The sequence below is a fragment of the Dasypus novemcinctus genome, chromosome 6, assembly GCF_030445035.2.
Source record: "Dasypus novemcinctus isolate mDasNov1 chromosome 6, mDasNov1.1.hap2, whole genome shotgun sequence".
NCBI lineage: Eukaryota > Metazoa > Chordata > Mammalia > Cingulata > Dasypodidae > Dasypus > Dasypus novemcinctus.
Window position 1 is genome coordinate 5,259,441 of NC_080678.1, and position 23,505 is coordinate 5,282,945.

General features: G+C 54.5%; 1 protein-coding gene across 24 annotated transcripts in view; it reads right to left on the bottom strand.

Annotated features, from left to right (window-relative positions):
• JAKMIP3 (Janus kinase and microtubule interacting protein 3) overlaps window positions 1-23,505 on the bottom strand; it is a 143,496-nt gene that overhangs the window by 34,890 nt on the left and 85,101 nt on the right. For 9 of the 24 annotated variants that reach the window (XM_058298106.2, XM_058298118.2, XM_058298119.2 and 6 more), the window contains exons 3-9: window positions 22,497-22,994; window positions 7,564-7,779; window positions 6,141-6,260; window positions 4,301-4,447; window positions 3,214-3,345; window positions 2,467-2,502; window positions 1,633-1,692 (exon numbers count right to left, since the gene is read on the bottom strand). In XM_058298106.2, coding sequence (XP_058154089.1) covers window positions 1,633-1,692; window positions 2,467-2,502; window positions 3,214-3,345; window positions 4,301-4,447; window positions 6,141-6,260; window positions 7,564-7,779; window positions 22,497-22,994 — 1,209 coding nt within the window. The remainder of the gene's footprint in view (window positions 1-1,632; window positions 1,693-2,466; window positions 2,503-3,213; window positions 3,346-4,300; window positions 4,448-6,140; window positions 6,261-7,563; window positions 7,780-22,496; window positions 22,995-23,505) is intronic. The other 15 variants (XM_071215618.1, XM_058298116.2, XM_071215615.1 and 12 more) reach the window with 2 other exon arrangements.

The window sequence follows — 23,505 nt, forward strand, 5'->3', positions numbered from 1 at the left end:
CATGTCCAGCCGTCCACTTGGTTGGTGTGCCTCCTTGCAGTCACCGGACACATTGGACCTAACTCCCCGCCCGGACAGCTGCACTCGCCCCTGGGTCCTGCTCACAGATGCACGCTGCTCCGGAGAATGCCCTGCTGCCCCCACCCCCGCTCTAGCCATCCCACGGCCCCCCACTCCAGTCACCCCTTGCCCCCCACTCCAGCCATCCCACGGCCCCCCACTCCAGCCATCTCACGCTTCCCTGGCTCCAGCAGGGCGCCAGGCGCTGCCCTGTCCAGGCCCTCCCCGGCCCGTGCCCCGAGCGGTCTCACCGTGGCACCTGGCCTTCTAGCCTGACTCACACGCCCCTCCCTTCTCAGGGACGGGCTGGGGCAGCGGGGGGCGACAGTGGGGGGCAACGAGCCAGCCCGTGCCCCGGCAGGAAGGGTGGGCACCCCCCTGTGGGGTGGCTCTATCGGGTGATCCCTAAGCACCCTGAAATTACCCTGGGAGGCCCCACAACTTGTGCACCCCGCCCCCACTACGGCCAGAAAGGCCAGTGCAAGGCTCCTATAGTACTTTAATACGATTGATGAATTCCAAAAAGAAGTATTGGACTATGCTTATAATCCTATCTGTACCTGGGCGTGACTGAGTTATGATTAGGGCGTGGAGTCCCCACCCTCCAAGAGGTGGGGACTCACAGATAAAAAGCATGGCAAAGGACTGACCTGAGGGTTTCTGATGTTAAAGTTTGATGCTGAGACCTAGGAAGTCAGCACCCAGAGGAAAGAGAAGCCAGCCCCAGGAAGGAAGGAACCTTGAAGCCAGAGAAAAGCAAGCCCCAGGAACGTGGGAACCCAGGAAGCCTGAGCCCTCGCAGACGTCGGCAGCCATCTTGCTCCAACACGTGGAAATAGACTTGGGTGAGGGAAGTAACTTATGCTTTATGGCCTGGTATCTGTTAGCTCCTACCCCAAATAAATGCCATTTATAAGAGCCAACCAATTTCTGGTATTTTGTATCAGCACCCCTTTGACTGGCTGATACAGCTTGGGACCTGGATGAGTGTCCACCCTGATTGGCTGAAAAACCCTCACACTTTCCACAAAGCAGGAAACGCGTTAGGTCCTCGGGGAATTTCTCCTGAATCTGCCTTGATAAAAATCATACATTTCTCCAAGAGGACTGCATCTCAGAGACTTTACCCAGGTCCTCACTTTTCCCAGGGGAGCCCGTGGACTCGGGCTGGGTGCAGCCTGGGGGTGGCGAGGCAGGCGCACATGGGGGGTGGGAAGCCCCTCGCCGAGCCAAGAGCCCCCCGCCAGGCCGCACACAGGCTGTGGGCGCGGGGACAAAGCCCAGGCGGGGAGACCCCGTCCCGAGGCCAACGCCCCCCTTATCCTTGCATCATCTCTATGAACTCATAGCCACTCTTGGAAATAGAAAAAAATACATTTAGATTTTTAAAAACTTAAGATAATAAACAATATTACTTTGGTTCCTATTTTGAGTTATCTCACAATGCAGAGAAACTTAGAAAAAAATCAAACTATTTCCTTTTAGTTGCCAAAAGAAGAGAAACATCCCATCAAGTGGCTTTTCAGCACACACCTTTTACGCACGCATATTTCCACATTTTTTTCCGTTTACCTTGGGGAGCTTTGCCATTTTCTTCCTTTGTTTCCGAAGTCTTAAAAGCTTGTCACGCTCCTGCAAAAACCAATTTTTTGGTTTTTAAAAAATGTTTGGTTTTTTAAAGTAGCTGAATGGCTCCATTTCACACACTTCCGGGTGTGCGGGTCGGTATTTCCGCGTCATCACGTGCGCTGACTGCGGTGACGGCAGTCCGGCTGGCTGCAGGCGTCCAGTACTGACCAGCTGAGCCCCAGCCCAGGGCTCCTGCGGGGACATCTGACAGCTCATCTTTTCTGCCGAAGCCCGTGGCGCTCGCCACTTTGAGGGCGCTGAGCTCGCCACGCCCAGTCGGCAGGCCTCGCTTCGGTCAGCGGTTTGGGGGCCAGTGCGGGGGGCCCATAGTTTGAGGGGCACAGGCGCCCTCTTAAATGGGGAGCGTGAGAAGGTGAGACGGCGCGGCCCTCCTCTGCACTCAGGGCAGGTGTCCTCAGAAATGGCACCCACAAAGGTGGAGACGACCCCCTTAAATTCGCAGGGAGACCAGTTCACTCCCGGAAAGCTCTGCCACATTCCTGCGGCCGAGAGGGACCGGTCAGGCAGAGACGGCCACCCCCACCGGTGCTGGAAGGACCCCCCACCTCTGGCTGTGCGCCAGCTCCTGGGGCGCCTGCAGGCACCCCAAGGAGGGGCCTCTGTCTACCCCGCAAAGCCCCTGGCACGTGCCCCGCGACGGACGGCTCCTCCACAGCCCGTACACTGCTCCCATCTGTACTTTAGGGGTCCCCGGGGCTGCGGGCGGCAACCTCGGGGAGCTGAGTCCCCGGAGGGAGAGTCAGGAAGGGAGCTTACCAGCACGCTCTTCACGTAGCCGGCGGTTTCAAGGGTCTGGAAAAAGCAAAGGGCACATTGCAGAATTCACGGCGCAGCTCGTGCTCGCCCCCACCTCTGCAGCCCCCCAGCCGCCTGTGGCTTCCCAGGGCCCAGCCCCCCTCAGAGAAGGGGTTCTCACGGTACCCTGACGGTCCCCCTTCCCTGAAAGGCACGCAGATGGGGGACACACAGAAGGGGACTTCCACGGGCCTTGGAAAGGGAAATCACGTGCCCTTGCAATTGACCAAGGTGTCTTTCTTTTCCTTCTTTCCCTCCTAAATTCTTCCTTTTCTCAAGAGCGGCAATTGCCCTGCAGTTGGACAGGAGAGGTTGTGGGTCTCAGGTGTGGGCGGGGTGTGGGGTGGGGGCTGCGGGGTGGCTGGGGGCTGCTCCGAGCTCAGTGATCTCATTTGCTGTGTCAGCCTGGAACCCAAAGAGGTGGTGCCTCCAGTTAGGATGCTCAGCGGGGGTGAAGGACTTTGTCGAAACTGCTGGGGGCAGGGGGCAGGTGGGCAGCCTTGCTGGCCCTGGAGCGGCAGTGCTGGCCACACCCCAGGTCCAGAGTGGCCGAGGGGCCATGTTCCGTGCCCCCTGGAGCAGAGCTGCCTAGGGGACTCATGGGAGGAGCAGCGGCCGCGGGGGCCAGGCCAGCCTGAGAGGACCCTGCGAGGGCCGTGGACCACCCTGGGGCCGCTGGGAGCACGGGGTCCGGGGCAGCCCACCTACCTTGGAAAGCTCGTCTATGAGGTTCTGCTGCTCGACTATTTGCAGTTTCAGGAAGTCAACCTCTCTTTCATCTTGACTTTGATCGAGGTCGTTTAAGGAGCTCGGCCTCCGTATGATCCCGGCTCTTTGCCTCTGAAAAACCCGTGGACAACATGGAGCGTGGCCGTGGGCTGCTGGGCGGTGGGGAAGCCCAGGTGGCCTCTCGGCGGACCTCTGCCAGGGGGAAGCGCTGTGTGCACAGAAGCCCGTGGCTGGGGAGGCCACGGGGGCGTGCCTGGGAGGGAGATTCTGGGGGGCACCTGCCTGCCAGGGTGGGACATAGCTCCCAGGGCACACCCCTCCTGGCACTCAAGGACTCCGTGTCTGAAAAGAAGGGGTTTTGTAGATAGGAGCTGGTCCATGTCCTGAGCCCCCCAGGCATGGGCCCATAAGTGCAGGGGCTCCCCGCAGGCCCTATGCAGACTGGCTGGGGTGGGGGCACCATCCTCAATAGCAACAGAGCCAGAGGAGGGGGCCGGAGGAGGCGGCACAGGGCCACGTGGGCAACGCAGAGCGTGAGCCGCAGCAGGTGCCGTGGGCTCTGGGAGAGCGTGGCCTGGCGAGCCTTGAACGTGGGCCTCCCCCTTCAGAGCAAGAGGAAACACCCCCGCTGTCCACGCTGCGGCATGCAGGGGAGGTACAGCAGCAGGACGGGAGTGTCCCACCCCCATGCCAGGCCCAGAAGGGTGGACAAGGGCAGAGGACCCGCCCACACTGCCGTGGGGGCTGCCCGCAGAGGGGGCCACAGGAGAGGCCGAGGGCGGCGGCAGGAGTGGGGGTTCCGGACCCCTGGGTGCCCCTGCGCACTGCCCGTGCCTTCCCCTGCTGGTGTCCACAGCATCTCATGCCCCCGATGGGCTCGCTTGTGAAGCCCCCTGTCCGGCTTGCCGCCGCCTGCTGCCCTCCGCGTCCAGGACGACCCCCGTGCCGCCCACATAGCCCCCCTTCCCACAGCCTGTGACTCGGCAGCGGCGGCGGTCTGACGGCGGGGCGTCAACCCTCCACCGGGCGCAGGCCTTGCACGCCGGGCCGCTGCCGGGCCCCTCACCATCTCAATGTTCTCCTGGGTGACGAATTTTAACTTGTTCTCCATTCGACGCAGGGTGTGGGACAGATCCTCATTCTTCCGGGTGAGGCGTTTGTTTTTATCCAGCAGAGGCTTGTACTGGCTCTCAGCTTCCCTCAGCCGCTTTAACTGAAAGACAGAACGGACAGGTGGGCCTCACGCGGCTTCCTCTAGGGGACAGGGCCTGTGTGCCCCGTAAGCGGACTCGGTGTTCCCAGGGAGGTCCCGCCCCCCTCCATGGGGGGCCAGCCCCAGGCCGAGGGCCGCAGCCTGAGGCTGGCTCAGGCTGGAGAACAAGGCCCTGGGCCCAGGGAACTAAGTCACTCGGAAATCTCAGTGGCTGCGGCGATGCCCTCACACTCCCCGAGAGCCTGCAGAGCCGAGGATGCCTCACCCCAACAATCCAGAGCAGGGTCTGCCCACCAGGGCCCGAGGGCCATGTCTGGCCCGCTGCCTATGTTTGTGAATAAAGTTTTATTGGAATACGGCCCCTGTCAGCCATTGATGTGTCTGCTCTCGTGCCCTGGGGGCAGAGCTGGTAGCAGTGCCTGGCCCGTAACCCCGAAAGCTTCTACTCTCTGGCCCTTTATAGAAGAGTTTGCCAAGCCCCCGGGGCTTCTGGAATAGCCCTGGTTCAACCGGCAGGAGCTGTGTGGATTTGTCTGCCCTCGCCCCTGGGCCATTTTACTGAAACAAGGTGGGATTATTCAGAGGAACCAGATCTGTTCATCCCAAGGGCCCCAGGCTGCGCATTCTACTGGATGGCGTGACAAGTAATTTCCAGCAGAGCGCAGTCCTTCACAGCCAGGGGACGGGGGACCGGGGCTGGAGAAGGCAAGGGTCTCTGGAGACCGCAGCGCAGGGCTGGGCTGGCGCCTCAAGACAAGGAGGCTGGACCGCCCATCGTCAACGGCCAGACCACGGCCACCAAGACGCTTTTAGAACAGACTCCAACCTCATTCCTGGAAGCGGGGACCCGGGAGGCCAGGGGAGGCTGGGGCGCCCGCTACTCTGCAGGGCCACTCTTGAAAGCCTACACTGATGATCAGGGCCAGGCGCTGCCAGAATGCGCCGGAACGTCAGGCTGGGTCGGCACGGCACCCACATGGGTGCTGCTCTTGGGTACTGACGGGAAGGTGCCATTGGCACACACGGACATGCCCGCTATCAACACGTCAGAGATTCCATCACGTCTTACATATTTGCAGTTTGACGAGAACGTTCGGGATGACCGGTTTGCTGCCCTAAGATCTTAGCTTCTCTCTGATGACTGCTAGCCTTTGCTTCAGGGCACTGCAGAGGACAGTACCTAAGGCTGGGGACAGCCTTGCACGTCCACCTGTCCAGCTGGGGGCAGGTCCAGAAGGCTGGGCCGCTGGACACACGAGGGGCCTCAGAGTCTTCGTCTGGACTCCTGGACACAGCCCAGGGCACAGGCTGCTTTGCGCCCCAAAAGGTCCTCCCAGCCCTCCTGCCCCAGCCCCAAGCTGTCCCCATGGCCCCAGCACTGGCCGTGTCTCCTCCCAGCTCTCGCGGGGGTGGGGGGCTCAGTTGGCAGCACAGACCCTGCTCCTTGGCCCGCCCCAGCTCAGGACCCGTTGCCCGCCTGCCCACTGCTCCCATCTACACTGGGGGGTCCCCACTGTCCAGGGTGCTCGTGACCAGGCCTCCATTGCCAGCCCCATTTCCGCCCATGCTGTGGGGGATGGCCGTGCTCTGGGAGTGCGGGGTGCCCTCTGTGGTGACCAGTCGAGAAGCCCAGACGCAGGGCCAGCCGTGCCCCTGCCCCCGCTGCGGCCGTTGTGGGCCGGGAGCCGCTCACCAGCTCGTTCCTCTCCTCCGACAGCAAGGCGTTGCGGTCCTCCAGCTTCCGAATGATTGCGCTCAGCTCGGCAATTTTAAGCTGGAAGCGCCGGGCATCCTTCTCATCCAACTGCTGTTCCTGAAACAAAAATCAACTGCAAATAACGGTACAAAGACAGAGCACGAAGCGTCCCGAGCCCCGGCACGCCACGGAAGCCGAGGCACTCCTGCGCCGTGCTTGTGTTTGAGTCAGGGGGCTGGTCTGCCTGGGGACAATGGCCACGGCAAACGTACGATGGGAGCAGGAACCAAGCGGAAATGTCTGGAAGGATGCGGGTGTGACCGGTGGGCGAGCGCAGATGGGGGTGGCCGTGGACGCCGGGAGCCGAGCGAGCACTGAGAGCCGTTCCGGGGCCCCCGGCCGCCTGTGAGCCGCGTGCTTCCACACGGGCTGCCCTGTGCTGCCGTGGCGGGGGGCTAGGTCTCTTGTCTGAGAGCGTGAGCACAGGAAGAGAGGCCTAGCGACTCAAGACCTGCAAAAGTTTGCTTCCCGAGAAGTAGGCTTCCCTCGAATTGGGATTCTAAAAGGTCACCTCTGGGACCCCTGGAACTGCATTCAAAAACTGGTGGCATCATTTGAATCCAGTTTCAGAATCTCTCTGGAGTCTCTCAAGTGCCAGAGCAGGAGAGACTGGTTTTAACTCATTTAAGCCAGTGCAAGGGTAGAGCAAGATTATCAAATGTCATTTTCTCTTCTGGAAAGTTCACTGCCTCAGGGCTGGCTCAGCTCCAAAACAGCCTCCTACTCAAAGCCAACGGCGTCCAGGAAGGGACCGGACATGACCCACGTTCCTCATTCAGCAGGTGCAGGAGAGTCTCAGAGCCACAGAACCCAAGGACCAGAGTCAGGGTCCATGGGAAGTAAATGTTCTCCCGGAGCATTCCAGAAGCCCACCCGAAGGACTTTGAATGAGGATCAGCTATGAGACGGAGAGTGGGTGGATGTTGCAGCCACATGCATGCCACGGGCAGCCCAGGCAGAGCGGTGGAGCGGCACGGTGACATGGGGAGCCGGTGGGAGGGAGCTGGGTCACTGCATGGGGGGCACAGCCGAGCAGATCCCGGAGAGGGGGGAAGCAGCCGGTGCTTAGACCAGCCCCGTCTCCCACCAGCCACAGGCAGGGACGCTGGGCCGGCAAGTCGCCAGACCACCGGTGGCCTGGAGCCTGCAGTCGGACCCCAGGGACGCGCCAGCGGGAAGGCCAGCCCGACGCGGTGCACAGGTGACATCAACCAGGAGCAACGACAGGAGGCCTCAGCCCTGGTCCCCAGGTGGGGGACCTGGCTCGCCGCGGGCACCGGCCGGACAGGGAGCAGCCCCGGACCCCAGCCCCCCCGCGCTGCCCGACTCTGGCGTGCCTGGGAGAAGCGTGGGTGCTTACAGCGCATCCCGCAGGGTCTGAGGCGTCTCCTGCACCGCCCACGTGAGGAAGCTCGCGTCGGGGGCTGCCCAGGTGCCGGTCAGCCTCTCGGGCCTGGGACAGCTGCTCATCTAAAGCCTCTTTTTGGAGCTGCAGCCTCTGGGCATGCCCGGCTTGGGCCCCTAACTCTCTCTCCAGCACGTAGACTGCTCTGTCCTTAAATTTTATCTCCTCCATCTACAAGGAGAACAGAACACAGTCACACAGCTGCAGAGCACGGATCTGCGGTCACCATGGAAACAGGCGTGTGCGCTGGCGCAAAACAGGCGGGAGGGTTCCCCGGCAGCCCGGCCAGCGGCTCCTGGCTCAGAAGCAAAAACCAGCTGTCCCGGCGGGGGGACCCTGGTCCGGCTCGCCTCTGGCGTGGCCTGTGTGGCCAAGCGGGCGCCCGGGAGGCTCTCCTGCTGGGGGCTCGCGGCCAGGGGCTGGCGGGGCCTGCAGCGTCCAGAGAGGCCACCCCCGCCCCGGGGCCAGCGGCGTGCAGAGCTGAGGGCCTTCTCTCAACAGGTTGACTGTGGCCAAGCAGAGGCCAAGGCTGAGAAGGGTGCCCTGCTAGCTCCCCACCCACCATCTCGGGGCTGGGCCCCGGCTCCCACTCTCCCTCCCCGCATGAGGGCTGCGTGGAAAGCTGCTGCAGGTGTGGGGGGATTATTAGGGGCAAGATGGCATTTTCAGTGATGTCTTGCTGCAAGCCACGGCTGTGGGGGTGGGGCAACGGCGATGGGCTGGCTCGAGGGGAGGACAGGGGGCCCCGAGGGTCAGCTGGGACAGCGGTGGCTCGGGGCTCAGGGCCCCCTGCTCGTAACGCGCTGAGCTCCTACCAGTGGCTCCTAACAGCCACCGCCTCCTTGGCACCCAGGGCCACCCGTCGGGCTCCGCGCAGGGCTAGCGCCTGCACTGCCAGCAGCTACCCACTCTCCAGACTCGCAAGGAGACTTTGGGTTTCATTCTCGGCGATGCCCGGTTTACGAGAAGGAGGTGTCTTTGTCGACAAAAAACTTGGTTTGAAAGCTTGTTTTCCAGCCACAGCGGAATAGGGGAGTTGGCAGCTTTCCTCGCTGTTGAAGGTCCAAACCCGCTCGTCAATTAGCCATCTGTGAAGTCAGCGCGGAGACAAAGAGGAGCGGAGACAAAGAGGAGCGGCGTCTCGTTAGCTCAGCTCGCGGGCTGCACGGCAAGCACGGAACTGGAGAGCCGAGACAGCCTTAATTACTAAATTCCCATGTGCTCGAGCCCTCATATGCAGAAAGAAGCAACACAAATTAATGAACGAGGAGGCCGTGAAAATAAACTCATACGGATACGCAGCTCTGTCCCGCAGCCTGCCGGTCGCCCTGCACGCAAATGCTTTAAAACGGTGCTTTCCGCCCCCAGGAAGCCTGCGCACACGGAGCTGTTGCCACGGCTGGTTTGGACCAGAAAGCGGGCCCCGCGCGCACGTGGGCCTTGCCAGCCCAGCGCCGCGGTCAGCCGGAGGCAGTGCGGGGCAGCAGCTTCGCGGAGGGGCTGGCGTGGTGCTCCGGGGGCGGGAAACCACGTGCGCTACGCGGGGAGACCCGGGCCCCCGCCAACGCCCGCTTGAAGACTGCCAGCCTCGCGGGCCATGGGCTGCTCCCACCTGGCGCGCTCGGACCCAGATCCGCTGGCTGCAGGTGGGGCGGCCGTGCGGGCTCTCGTGGCCAGCCCGGACGGCATGCTCGCCCTTCCCGCCCAGGGGGCCTTCGAGGGGGGCAGCAGTGTCCACTGGTGTCCAGAGCACAGACTGGCCGCCCCCAGCCCTCCTGGTCCCAGGCCCCCCACCCTCAGGCAGGGTTCCTGCAGCGCCACGCCCCACAAGAGTGCCAGGGGCCCTGCCTCCAGCCCAGGTCACCCCGCAGCCCGGCTGCCATGCAGGGTGGGAAGGGCGCTGGACGTGGGACGCAGGGCCGGCAGGTCACTGTTCCCCCCTTCCCACACCTGGGCTGCTGCTGGACCCAGTGCACCCCCTCCCCGGGTTAGCTGCTCCCCTCTCCCCACCAGAGTAGCCCGGGAGAAACCAGATGGTGTCACCCCCGCCGCTGAAGAGACCACCAAAGGCTTCCCTGGGCCGGAGGAATGAGACTCGAGAACCTTCTGCGCCGTTGGGCGCACAGGAGCCCCCAGCCCACTGCCCCTCCCTCCCAGGAGCTGCCCCTGACACCCCAGCCCTCTACTGCCCCTCCTTCCTCTGAGCTCACCCCGCCCCAGGCCCCTCTCCCCCTTCTTCCCATGAGCCTCTCCACTGCCTCTTGCCCCCGTACCAGCCCCTCACTCCTGGGACTCTGGCCCCGCCAGCCTGCCTGTGTTTCTCTGTAGTGGCTCTCCTTCATTCTGGAACATTCTTTGGATGAACATTCTGGACCATGGCATTGGCCTCAGCCCACACACGGTCCTCTGGTCTTCCCGACCACCTACCCACCATCAGGGATCCCTGGACTGCTCTGGCTATGACTCAGTTTACCCCTAAGAGCCTTTCTCCGTGTTTGCCTCTGGGAAGGTGAAGGCCCAGGGCCAAGGCCACCTCCACCTGAGCTCTGCGCCCGCTCCTGGGCAGGGCCCAGCACACGTCCGGTGCCCAGAGGGCAGGTACGGACAGCGTGCACAGCGGTGGCCCTGGCAGAGGCACTCAGTTTTGCTTTCCTGAGCTGAGTCAGTGCCACCGAGGCCCCTGGCCTCCCAGGGCTGTGGCCCCAGCTCTGGCCCGGCCTGCCTGAAGACGGGCTTTCCTGGGGGGTGCCCCAGAGGCCCCTTTACGCTGAGCCATCGCGGCTTAATTATTTTTTTTTAAGATTTATTTTATTTTTCATTTTTCTCTCCTTCCCTGCTACCCCCCAGTTGTCTGCTTTCCGTGTCCATTCACTGTGTGTTCTTCTGTGTCTGCTTATATTCTTGTCAGCAGCACCAGGATTCCATGTCTCTTTATGTTGTGTCATCTCGCTGCATCATCTCTCCGTGTGTGCAGTGCCACTCCTGGGTGGGCTGCACTTTTTTTTTCCGCCCTGGGCAGCTCTCCTTAAGGGGTACACCACTTGCGCATGGGATTCCCCTACACGGGGGACATCCCTGCGTGGCAGGGCACTCCTTGCGCGCATCAGCACTGTGCATGGGCCAGCTCACCACACAGGTCAGGAGGCCCTGGGTTTGAACCCCGGACCTCCCATGTGGTAGGTGGATGCTCTGTCCATTAAGCCAAATCTGCTTCCCAAGGGCTTAATTCTTAATACAATATTCCTGTATGTGGTCTTCCAGAGGCTTATTTTTCTCCTCATCTTTAATTCTGTGATTCATGTTAGATTTTCCTAACTTCTCTCAGCAATGCTTTGTACTTTTCAGTGTAGTGGTCTTGCAAATCTTTTGTTACACTTAATTCAGACTGTGGAGTATGGCAATTTGAAATTATTTAATGAATCCCAAAAAGAGAAATGTAAGGTTTTAAACTAATCTATTCCTCTGGGTGTGATACCCTTTGATTGCATTAAATGCAACTGAGGGGCCTTTGATTAGATCACTTCATGAGCTTGATTTAGGGCTTTCGATTGGACGACTCCAGGGAGGTGTGACTCAGGCTGAGTCCCCACCCCCTTGCTGGGCCCGATAGAAACAGAAACACAGAGGCTCACTCAGATACAGGAAAAGAGCGCTTTGCTGCCACTTTTGACCCTGCCTTGTGACAGAAAGGAGGGCTCGAGCAGCTGAGGTCTGAGGGAGAGAGGAGCCCTCACAGCTCACTGCTGAAATCAGAGGAAAGCGAGCAGCCAAGCCCGAGCGCCGAGGCTGGGAAGAGGCCGCCCTGGGCGGGTGCCCTGAACAAGCTCCAGGAGGCGGGCGGCCGGAGGGGAGGCGAGCGGGCAGGGGCCGCCGTCCCCTCCTCGTGTGGCAGCGGACGTGGGCGAGAAAGCACCTCTGGTGGGCCTCGAGTGGGACTTCGCGCGGCCTTGGGACTGTGAGCTTTTCCCCCAAACAGATCCCCTGAGAAAAGCTGAGGCTTCTGGTCTACCTCGGCAGCCCTGTGGCTAGGACATTTCTATGACCTCCAGGGCGGCCAAGCAGCCTGGAGAGGAGCAGGTGCCAGGGGGCAGGGCCTGGGCGCGTCCCCCGCCTTGACCTCTGGGGTCTGCGAGGGCGAACACGCTGAAGGCCGTCCAGCCCTTCCCTGAGATGCCGGCCCTCGTCTGCTGGACGGTAGCCCTCGGTTCTCAGAGGAGTGTGGCAAAGGAGACGCGGGCTCAGGCTTCCTGGGGAGCGCGGCGGAGTTAACCGGTTCTGGGCCTGAGAGTTTTAAAAAAGCTCGCGATTTTCCAAAGCCCGCCAGGTACCCCAGGTACCACCGGGCCGCATGAGCCCCTCTGGGACGGCACGGGCTCCGCCTGCGCGGGCCTGCAGGGGCCGGGTCGCCCTGCTTCACCGTGGGGGTCCCTCAGCTCCCACCCACGCTTCTCCGTTTTGACGGCACCCTGCGCAGTGCCACCAGCGGGCCTCGCGCCACTTCCCAGCGCTGGCCCGGGGGGCGGGGGCCCGCGTCCAGCGCCGTCAGTGAGAGCAGGCCGGCGGCTTCTCCCCCGCCCTGCACAGCCCGCCGGGGCACCGGGCTTGTCTCCCCAGCATTTTTCACAGTTTCAGTTCCTGCTGTGTGTGAGGACCCTGCTCCACCGGGCGTCCGGGCCACTGGGGATGGGGGGATAACGAAGCGAAGCTCAGGATTTTTCAAGAACGTGGACCCGGGTCTTTGCCTGAAGGCCTTTGCTTTCACTCACAGTCAGAGCCCGTGTTTCAGGGTTTACAAGGGAAGTAGCTGCTTGCGTGACAAACGCGTCTCCCCCATGGACTGCAGCCCAGGCTGGGCCCCTCCTCCCCCCTACGGGGGCGGGCTTGGGGGATAGAGGGGTCTCAGGGGACAACAGGGCCAGAGCAGGCAAAGGGGGCCGAGACCAAGCCAGCCCAGCAGCACTGGGGTGTGGCGACCTGCGGTCATTCTATTTTCGCCCTCCCTGAAAACCTGGCCAAGAAGCCCAGTGGATGGGCTTGCCCAGGAACGCTGCACGGGGCGGGCGCAGAGGAGCGGGCTCTGAGCCCACCTGAGCTCCCGCTCCCCTGCCCCAAACCGGGGGGCGCTGGGGCTCCAAAGACCCTGCAGCCTGGGCGCCAAGGAGGCCACTTCCTGACCCCCGGGGGGATTCCGAGAGGCCAATGGAGCCCCTCGCTGGTGCTGCAGGTCCTCGTGGGCAGGGGCCTGGCTCTCCAGAGGACCCCTCCCAGCCGTGGCTGGGGCTGCAGGGGCCTGTTTGTCTCTGGCGCTTCCTTCAGGTACTCTGTGGCCCCTCCTGCCCCCAAGGCATGAACAGACTTCCACCCCCCTCCTCCCCCCCGGTGCTTTAAAAATGGTATATCATTTTCTTCTGGCTTGCGTGTTTTCTTCTGATAAGTCTGCTCTGAGTCTTCTCTCTCTCTTTCTCTATGTAACGCTTCTTTTATCCCTGGCTGCCTTTGAGATTTTCTCTTTATCTTCAGCTTTCACCAGCTGGACTACGATGTATCCAGGCCTATAGTTGTTGTTGTTGTTGGGATTTATCCTGTTTGTGAAGTTCACTGAGCTTGGATGTATGGCTTACTGTCTTCGAATATTTTTGGGAAATTCTCAGCCTGTTTTCTCTCCCTTCTCTTTCTTGGACTCCAATTACAATGACATTAGATCTTTTGATATTGTCCCACATCTCTTAGATGCTGGGATTTCTCCTCCCCGGCTCCCCACCCTTTTTTTTTCTTTTCAATATCTTGTTACTTCTGTTCAAGTTTGCTGAGTCTTTTCCTTCGCTGTGTTGAGTCTACTTATGAGACTGTTGAAGAAATTCTCCATCTCAGATATCACTTTGTTTGTCTTTAGCATTTGTTTTTTACTCTTTCTTATAGTTTCCTTCTCCCTATTGAATTTTGTTGTCTATTCACACATGTTCATTTTTCCACTGTATCCTTTAACGTATTTTAATGTCTCTCTCTTTAGTTTCAACAAATGTTGACTGTTCCAAATAGGGGTCATCTTTGATTCTGGTTCTATAATGGCTTTATCTATTGATAATGAGTTGTGAGAGGGAGCACCCAAGAGGTGCTCTTTTAGAACCTAATATCAGCAACGATATCCCTTCTATTCATTGGAAGTGTGCTGATAAGGCCATCCCACACGCAAGGGGAGGGGATCACAGAACGAGGTGGGGTCACTGGGGTCCATCGACAAAGCTGCTGCTGCCCAGCGGCAGTCACTCTGCCTCATATGTACGGTGAGTGTCACTGTAGGATCCTGGACCCACGTTGCTTTCCTGCCCTTCCCCGAGAGAACAGACAAGTTTTGCTTCTACTCCTCCTTACGATGCAATTGGGGTTGTTGCTGTTCCCTCAGGGAATGTGACAGAGCTCCCCTGGCTAGGAACTCAGTACTCCCTCAGTTGTCAATTATAACTCTACTATGAAAATACCCAACGAATATCTGAACATTTTTATATGCCCTATATACATGCCCTGGAGAACTCCCTCCCAACCATGTATCCCCTACAATAACACCCCACACCAGTGTTCCTCCCCTGCCATAGTTGGACCCCTCTGTGGTCCAAAACTAGTTAAAAAATGAAGCCTACTATATTGCCAAATTCAGTTAGTAGGAAAATGAAATTGTAATGATAGGTTTAGAGATAAGAAACAGAATACATACTAATTTAGAAAAAGTAAAATAAAGTGAAAAATACATTGGGGTATTAAAAAGTGAAAAATAACATAAAACTTTGTTTTTGACATTTTGCCTTTCATTGCTATAACAGATGTTGCCCTGTGTATACAGTGGCAGGGCAATTTCTTTCATTCCTTCCTCAGTGTCTAAGTCCTTTTTTCTTTTTAAATTTTAAATTTTGTCTTCAAAAAGGCTTTATAGTAAAGTCACATATACAATCCCGTATATCCAATATCAAACCCTTTCCCTCTTCCCCACCAATGATCTTTTTACATATTCATGTTACATTTGCTGCAGCTGATGTACAGATATTGAAATATAGCTACCAAACATGGTTCCATTTTGGTTTACATTATGGTTTACATTTTAGATTATACACTTTTATAAATTTTTGGTGAAATTTAACATGTCCTATATCCATCATTGCATGATCTTGTAGAACATTTCTATTGCCCACAGTTACCCCTGCTTCCATCTGTTCTATTCCTCTCTCCCCGTCCCCTCAGGGCCCACAGTGACAACCAAGCTTCACTGCTTGAAGGACCAGATTCACAGATACTTGAAACAATGCTGAGGGCTTGACTAGACTGTCTTCCCCCATTGGGAGCCACCAGTTTTCTTGAGACACCCTTTCCTTTGTTTGAGAATATCAGGTCTCCCCAGGTGTACCCAGGATGGGGGTACACCTTCCCACTCATTGTGTGGGTCTCCACCCAATGATATGGGCAAAGGCCAGTGAAGAAGGTTGGTCTAATGATGAGCCCTTGATACTGATGACTATGCTTATGAGCCTGTGAGCCTGAAATTTCAACTAGGCCTAGAGTTTCAGGGTGCCTAAGAGTTACCTCCTGAGAGCCTCCATGTTGGTCAAATGTAGCCTCTCTCTAAGCCAAGCTCAGCGTGTAGATGCATTACCTTCCCCCCAGCTTGGGATGTGACTCCTGGGGATGAGCCTTCCTGGCGCTGAGGGATTACTACTAGTCACCAGCTGGTGATGCAACTAGAAAAAGACCTTGAATAAAAGGGGGAAATGGTAAAGACAAATGAGTTTACATGGCTAAGAGACTTCAAAATGAGTCAGAAGGTCATCAGAGGGGTCGTGCTTATGCATGTCTCAGCAGGATCCCAGAGACCGCCAAAGTAGATACAACCTCAGGTACTGGTGCTCCTCAGGGCTATGGAGACACAGGTTCTATGGTCATGGCAGGTGGCTCTGGAGTTCAGTGCCTTGTCGGTAGGCCCTATTTTGGAATTTGTGCTCCTCAGTGTGATGGAGTTGGACTCAGATGTGACCTTTCTAAACATGCCTCTTCTGTCATTTCTACTGAACCTGTGGTTGGTCTAGGATTGGTGTATACTCAGGAGACTTGAGTCTCTGGACTAGCCATGTGCCAGCTGGGCCCTGAGCCTCAGCAAAATTGCAACTCCTACTCTGGTACATTGGACTTACACAGATCAGCTAAGAGGGAGGTGAAGATGGTCAACCACCACACCAGGAAACTGAGACTGCCTACAACTGCAAACAGGAGAATTGCATCCATCATGTGGGATCTAAGCCCCCTCTTGATTTAGAGGTGGAGTGGACACCACCATCCCAGGGTCCATAGGATGGAGGAATAAACTATGGATTAACGTGGACTTGCTGGTATTCTACTATAGAACTGTTGTGACTGTAGCAATGGAAGAAATTGTATCATTAATGTGGAGACAGTGACCACAGGAGTTGCTGAGGGCAGGAAGAGGGAAGAAGAGATGTGATATGGGGGCATTTTCGGGACTTGGAGGTGTCCTAAATGATATTGCAGGGTCAGATGCTGGACATTACATATACTGCTATAACCACTGAATGGACTGGAGAAGAGTGTAAACTACAATGTAAACTATAATCCATGCGGTGCAGCAGTGCTCCAAAATGTATTCACCAAATGCAATGAATATGCCACAATGATGAAAGAGGTTGTTGATGTGGGAGGAGTGGGGGGGGGTAGGGAGTAGGATATGGGAACCTCTTGTATTTTCTAATGTAACATTTTTTGTGATCTATGTATCTTTAAAAAAAAGACATTAAAAAAATTTAAAAAACTGAATAAAGCAAGTAACTTACTTAACTTTGAATACTAATCTATATAGTGTTTTCAAGTTCACTAAGTGGGTACTGGGTTTTGGCACTGATTGTAATTCTGTATTAGCACATAACCCTGAATAAAAAAGTATCTTAGTTTAAAAAAAAAAAAAGATGCAATGGGAAATTCCTCTTTGCCTTGGATCTGGGAGTGAAAGTTTACCCCCCTTCCCCAATCACTTCAGGCTGACTTATTAAAGTTTTATTGAGTTATAAATTACATATAATAAATTTCACCCATTTTAAGTGTTCAATTCAGTGATTTAGTAAATTTAGAGAATTGTGCAACCATAACCCCAATCCAATTTTTTAATCTTTCCCCCAAGACATACCTCGTGCCCATTTGCAATCCATCTCCTCCCCTGTCCCTAGTCCCCAGGCAACTGCTTCCTCTATAGATTTTCCTTTCCTAGAAATTTCTCCTTCACATAAATCAAATCAAACAATATGTAGTCTTTTAGGACTGCCTCCTTTCACTTAACAAAATGTTTTCAAGGTTTACTCATGTTGTCATATATTTAAGTGTTCATTCCTTTTACTGCTGAATGGTTTCCAATGTATGGACATACCACTTTTTGTCTATTCATTCAAAACAGTGATGGACATTTGAATTGTGTCTCATTGTAGGGTATTTTAAATAATGCTTCTATAACTATTTACATACATAAGTTTTCCCTTCTCTTGGATATCTAGGGGTAGAAATGCTGTGTCGTAAGTTAGTTTAGTTCGAACTTTTTAAGAGGTTGTCCTACTGTTGTCCAAAGTGGCTATACTATTTTGCATTCCCAACAGCAAAGTACGAGAGTTCCAGTTTCCCCACGTCCGCACCAACACTTAGGCCATTTTTATTATAGACATCCTACTGGATGTGAAGTAGTATCTCAAAATGTCATTTGGATTCATATTTCTGTAAAGACTAATTATATTGAGCATCTTTTCAGGTCATTATTTTCATTTGTATTTCTTCTTTGTTGAAATGCATGTGCAAATCTTTTACCTGTATTTTAATTGGATTGTTTGATTTTTCATTATCGAATTTTAGTAAGAGGCCATTATATATTCTGGATGCAAGTATTTGCTGACATATTGTTTCCAAATATTTTCTTTCAGTCTGTAACTTTTCTTTCCTTTTCCTTATAGTGTCTTTTGAAGTGCAAAAGTTTTTAATACTTAAGAATTTCAATTTATCAGTTTTCTTATCTGGATTGGGCTTTTGGTGTCAGCTCCAAAATTCTTTGCCTAATCCAGTTCTTTGAAGTTTCCCTCTATATTTTCTTTGAGAACTTTTATAATTTTAGCTCTACATTTAGGGTCTATGATTTACTTAGGGATTTTTTTTCTCCATGTATGCTGTGAAGTAAGAGCCTCAATTCATCTTTTTGCACGTGGATATCCAACGCCCCAGAGCCATTTGTTGAGAAGACTAGCCTTTCCCCATTGACTTGCCTCGGCACCTTCATCAAAACTCAATTGACGGTAAATCTAAGGGTCTATTCCTGGACTCCTCATCCTGTCCATTGGTCTGTCCATCCATCCTTAGGCACCTGTATGGGTTAGTGGTTTTGAAATCGGGAAGGGTAAATCTTCCAGCTTTGTTCTTTTAACAATTGTTTTTTATTATTCTGAATTGTTTGCATTTTTGTATAAACTTTGGGATCAACTTTTACATGTCTGCAAAAAGCCTGCTGGTATTTAGAAAGGCATTGTACTTAATCTTTAAGTCAATTTGGGAAGAATTGCCATTTTAATAATATAGAGGCTTCCAATCCATGAACATGACCTCTCTCTCCATTTATTTAAATCTTTAATTTCTCTCAGCAATGTTTTATGGTTTTCAGTGTACACACCTTTCACTTCTTTTCTAAAATTTATGCCTAAGTATCTTATTCTTTTTATGTTATTATGAATATTTGAAAACTTCATTTCAGATTGTTTACTGCCAGGATATAAAAATACAATACAGAGTATAAAGTATAGTGTAAACTATGGTCCACGGTTGGTGGCAGTGTTCCAGTGTGTGTTCATCAATTGTGGCAAGTGTCCCACACTGATGAAAGATATTGATGTGGGAGAGTGTGCGAGGGGTAAGAGGCGGGGCATGTGGGAATCCCATATATTTTGTTTATTTATCCCTTCCCAGCCTTATTGTTTGCATTCACTGTCTGCTTTGTGTCCATTCATTGTGCACTCTCTGTGTCTTCTCTTTAGAACTGAACCCAGTACCTCCCATGTGGGAGTCACCTCTGCTCCTTGCTTTGTTGTCTCTCATTGTGTTTCCTCCTTGTGTCTCCTTGTTGTGTCATCTTGTTGCATCAGCTCACTGAGCCAGCCTGTTGCACCAGCTCACTGCCTTGCTCGTCTTCTCCAGGAGGCACTGGGAACCAAACCCAGGACCTCCCATGTGAGAGGTGGGCACCCACATGCTTGAGCCACATCCACTTCCCATGCCTATATTTTTTATGTAACATTTATGTAATCTAAACTTCTTTAAAAATAAAAAAATAAAAATACATAATAGATCTTTATATGTTGATCTTTTTGTTCTGAAACCTTGCTGAACTTATTAGTTGCAGTATGTTTTGGGTATTCTCTAGGATGTTTTATATACAGGGTCATTTTACTTATGAAAAAAAGACAATTTTAAATCTTCCTGTCTAACCTGGTGCCTTTAATTTCCTTCTTTTGCCTTATTGCAGTGACTGACTTCCTCTGTGGGTAAACGGACTCACCCAAGATGACAGAAAAAGAGTCCCCAAGAAAATGACAGAATTTCTTTAAGTTCATTAAAGTTAAGTGCCCAGGCTACAAGCCCCAGATATGCACACAGAGCTTCCCATCAGCTTCCCAAGCAGCGACACAAAGGGAGAGGATGCCCTTCACTTGAGCATCTGCGAGGAGACAGCAACCAAAACAGATAATAGCAAAAAGGGACACTGTAGCCGCTGACATAGCTATGAATTCCAAAAACAGATATTGGATTATGTTTGTAATCTGGGCTGTACCTGGGCATGATTGAGTTACGATTAGGGCTTTGATTGGGACACGTCATTAGGGCGTTGAGCCCCCACCCCTTGGTGGGGCCTGGCACAGGACAGGGCTGAGGGTTTCCGAAGTTGGAGTTTTGATGTTGGAGTTTGATGGTGAAGCCTTAAGCTGGAGCCAGGAGAAGAACACAGAGAATAGGGACGGCTCCTTAGACACGGAGGAAAGTCCAGGGAGAGACAGAGTTGTTCACCTGAGAGTCTACAGCTGACCTTGTGGAGAGAGGCAAAGCCTAGAGAGCCTCATAGTCTACAGCTGACCTTGTGGAGAGAGGCAAAGCCTAGAGAGCCTCATAGTCTACGGCTGATCTCGTGGAGGAAACAGAGGAGCTGAGCCCAAAGGCACCCAGAAGCCTGAACCCTGACAGACGTCGGCAGCCATCTTGCTCCAACACGTGAAAATAGACTTTGATGAGGGAAATAACTTATGTTTTATGGCCTGGTATCTGTAAGCTCCTACCCCAAATAAATACCCTTTATGAAAACCAACCAATTTCTGGTATTTTGCATCAACACCCCTTTGGCTGACTAATACAGACACTGAACAAACAAGAAAACTCTAAGAACAGCCAACTACCATTATTATCCTCAGAGAAATAAGAGATACTATTATATGCATGAATAAGAAGAGAATGCCAAAAAAGACATTCAGAAAACAAACTTTTTGGGAATTTAATATTTGACAGCAGAAAGAAAATAATTAAACAAAAAAAAGCTAGATAAAATTGAGAACATTTCCTAGAAAATAGAACTAAAAGTCAAATTTGGAGAGAAAAATCTGGAGAGAGGGGGAAAAAAAGAAAATTAAAGAATTGATCCAAAGGTCCAGCATCTAACTAATAGGAGTTCCAGAAGGGAGAGAGAGAGGAGGAACTGATTAAAGACACAATAGAATAAAATTTCCCACAACTGAAGGACTTCAGTTTCCAGGTCGAAAGGGCCCCTGACTGCTGGTATGTTGGAAGAACAAAAAATCCCGTCAAGGCACTTCATGATAAAATTTCAGAACCCTGAGTTCAAAGAGAAGATTCTCTCACTTCTGGGGTCAGGAGAGAGTAGAGAAGGCCACACCAAGGATTGCAAACCAGAATGTTGTCAGAGGTCTCATCAGCAAGGCTGGAAGTTAGACCACAAGGCAGGAATGCCTTCAGATTCCTGGTGGAAATTTTTTCCAAACTACAATTTCATAGCCAGTTAAAAAATCAGGTATGAGGTTCGAGTAAAACATTTCAGACACACAGGATCCCCCCCAAATTTATCTCCCATCCACTCTCTTCTCAGGAAGCTACTGGAGAACATGCTCTACCAAAATGAGAACGACAAATCAAAAGGGGGGAGATGTGGGAGGGATCTAACATGGGAGAAGGGAGGGGTCCCCAGAGGACGATGGAGGGAAATGAGGAAGGCAGCTGTGGGGCAGGTTCAGGGGAGGCGCCCAGGCTGCTGCCCAGAAAAAAGAATGTTCCCCGAAGAGTAAGCCCACAGGAGGCTTAGCGCGTTCGGCTGTGCGGAGAGAAGATGGCACCTGTTCTCAGAAAGCCTGGGGGTGAATTAGTGAGAGGCGCCTAGAAAGCCAAGCAAAGGAGACAACTCCAGGGAAAGCAGACAGGTGTGCGAGAGAGGCACGGAGGCACGGAAGCTCTTCCGTGAATTACATTCACCTGCAACAACAGCGCACTAGTAAATAGTCACATCCCAAGAGGAAGTCCCAGGGGTCCGTGAGCTATTTTCTTTCTGATCTCCTAGAGAGGGCGCCGCCCTTCCCATGGCCTGCGCCGCCTTTGCAAATGCACGGGAGCTCCGGCTCTCTGACTCTGGCTGGGTTTGGCGGGTGAAGGGCATGAAGATCAGAGCAGGGAGGGGTGGGGGGCCGGGCCCCTGCCACAGCCCCTGCTGAGCTCCTCTCTGGGCCCACACCCCGTGGTCCCCTCCCACAGCCATAGCTCTTGCCCCTCCTTTCCCGTCAGACACCACCCCCCATCCGCCCCCAGGGCTGGTCCCAGCTGGTCCTCGCCATCCCGTGGGGCCCTGGAGTGCCAGCCATGCTTAGGAGACCCTCAAGCAGGGTCTCCCCCAGGCCTGTGTGCCCTGTGCCTTTGAGAGCCGGCCCATAACATTGGGAGGGCAGGGGAGGGGAGCGAGGGGAGAGGGAGGAGCCGTGGGTAGTGGAGACAAGACCGACTAAAACTGAAGACTGGAGAAAGAGGCCCAAGCCTTCTTTTCGAAATTTGTAATAAAATCCAGAAGAATGGCCCAGAGGAGTTGTAATGACGTCGTTGCCTCTGGGGTGGAGGGGGGTGGCAGAGAAGTGCTGTTTTTTGTTACAATCCTTTCGTTAGGAGAACGAGGTCACACGCCTCTTTTACAAGCGTGAAACCCATAAAGACCCGGGACAGGTCATGTGACGTGAGCGCAGACTGCCCTCTCCCCACCTTCCCAGAAGGTCCCGCGCCACCACGTCCCTTGCCTGCCCTCCCCAGGGAAGCGCATCGGCCAGTTCTTACAGGGGGATCTGACACCAGCCCTCGGGGCTGCTAAGGTGACGCGAAGCCAGGCTCAGGAACGGAGGGAGAGTTGGGTGGGGAGGGAGGGACAGGGAACACTGGGGGGGGGGGGGTGCGTCCAGCAGGTGCACCTCTGCAGAGCCTAGTGGGTGCCCAGCTCGGCTCCCCTCTCTGGGCGGTGGGCTCGGCTGTGTGGCCCGCGGGCAGCTCTGGGAACCAGGACCCCGGGGGGTGGGCAGTGGCGCAGCCCGCCCAGGTGTGCATCCCTGCTCTGGGCCAGGGTTCCAGGGTGAGCAGCAGCAGAGCTCAGGATGGGGGGCAGAGGCGAGGGTTTTGCCCGCCCAGCCCTGACTCGGCTACACGTTCTGAAAGTTCCAGAACCCTCAAAACCAACAGGGGCGGTGCGAAGCGTGGTGCGCCGAGCGAGCAAGGCCCGAGAGCAGAGCCGGGCGGTGCCGGGCCGCCGCGCCGCCAGCCCACCCGCGCCCACCTACCAGCCTGCGGATCTCCCGCTCGCACTCCCTCTTGATCCTGGAGATCTCCTCCTGGTGCAGGTGGTACACGCTCCTGATCTCGGCTGCCTTGACCTTGTCCGCCTGGATGGCCAAGGTCAGCGCCTCCTCCACCTGCTTCTTGGCACCCTTGAGCTCCGAGATCTCCTGCTGCATTTTGATCTTCTCCACCTCGAACCCTTTCTTGGCCTCCTCTTTGGCTTCGGAGACGAGCACGGTCTTGACCTTGTCGGGCGCCCCATCGCGCACGGCGCTGAGCAGCGCCTGCAGCCGCTGGTTCTCGTTGTCCTTGATCTTGATGACGCGCAGCAGCTCGGCCTCGTGCTGCCGCAGCAGCGTCTCGCGCACGGCCTGCAGCTCCTTGAGCTTCTCCTCGTGCAGCTTGCTCTTGAGCTCCGTGACCAGCACGGCGTTCTTGTGCTGCTCGTGCTCCCGCACCTGCCGGAGCTCCTGGTTCTTCTCGCGCTCCACCCTGCTCACCTGGAAGAGAAGACGGAGGCTCGTGACAACCTGCACGGGATTCAGAAAAGGTCTTTTTTGTCAAATTCTGGACTCTCCCCTCAAAGTGTCTAGGAAACACCAAACCTTCGCCTTGCCTCATGCTTGTTTAACTGGTCTCTTCAATGAGGTTTCTTCATTTTGCCGATGGAAAAAGAAAACGCAAAATAAAATCACTATGGACTTTAGTTACTAAAAATGCGTCAATACTGGCTCATCAATTGTAATAAATGCACCACACGAATGCATGCTGTTAATGATCAGGGAGACTGTTGGGGGATGGGTCAATGGAAAATCTCTGTACTCTAATTTTTCTGTAAACCTAAAACTGCTCTAAAAGTAAAGCTGTTTTTTTTTTAAAAAAAGATCTAGGTGTTTAGAAAAGTTGAATTTTTTTTGACTGAATGCTTTGTTTTCATCTAGATGCTTAAGGGAATGTTGTCAGGACTACAGGCTAAATGGTTACACTGCGCACGGCTGGTACACAGTAGGT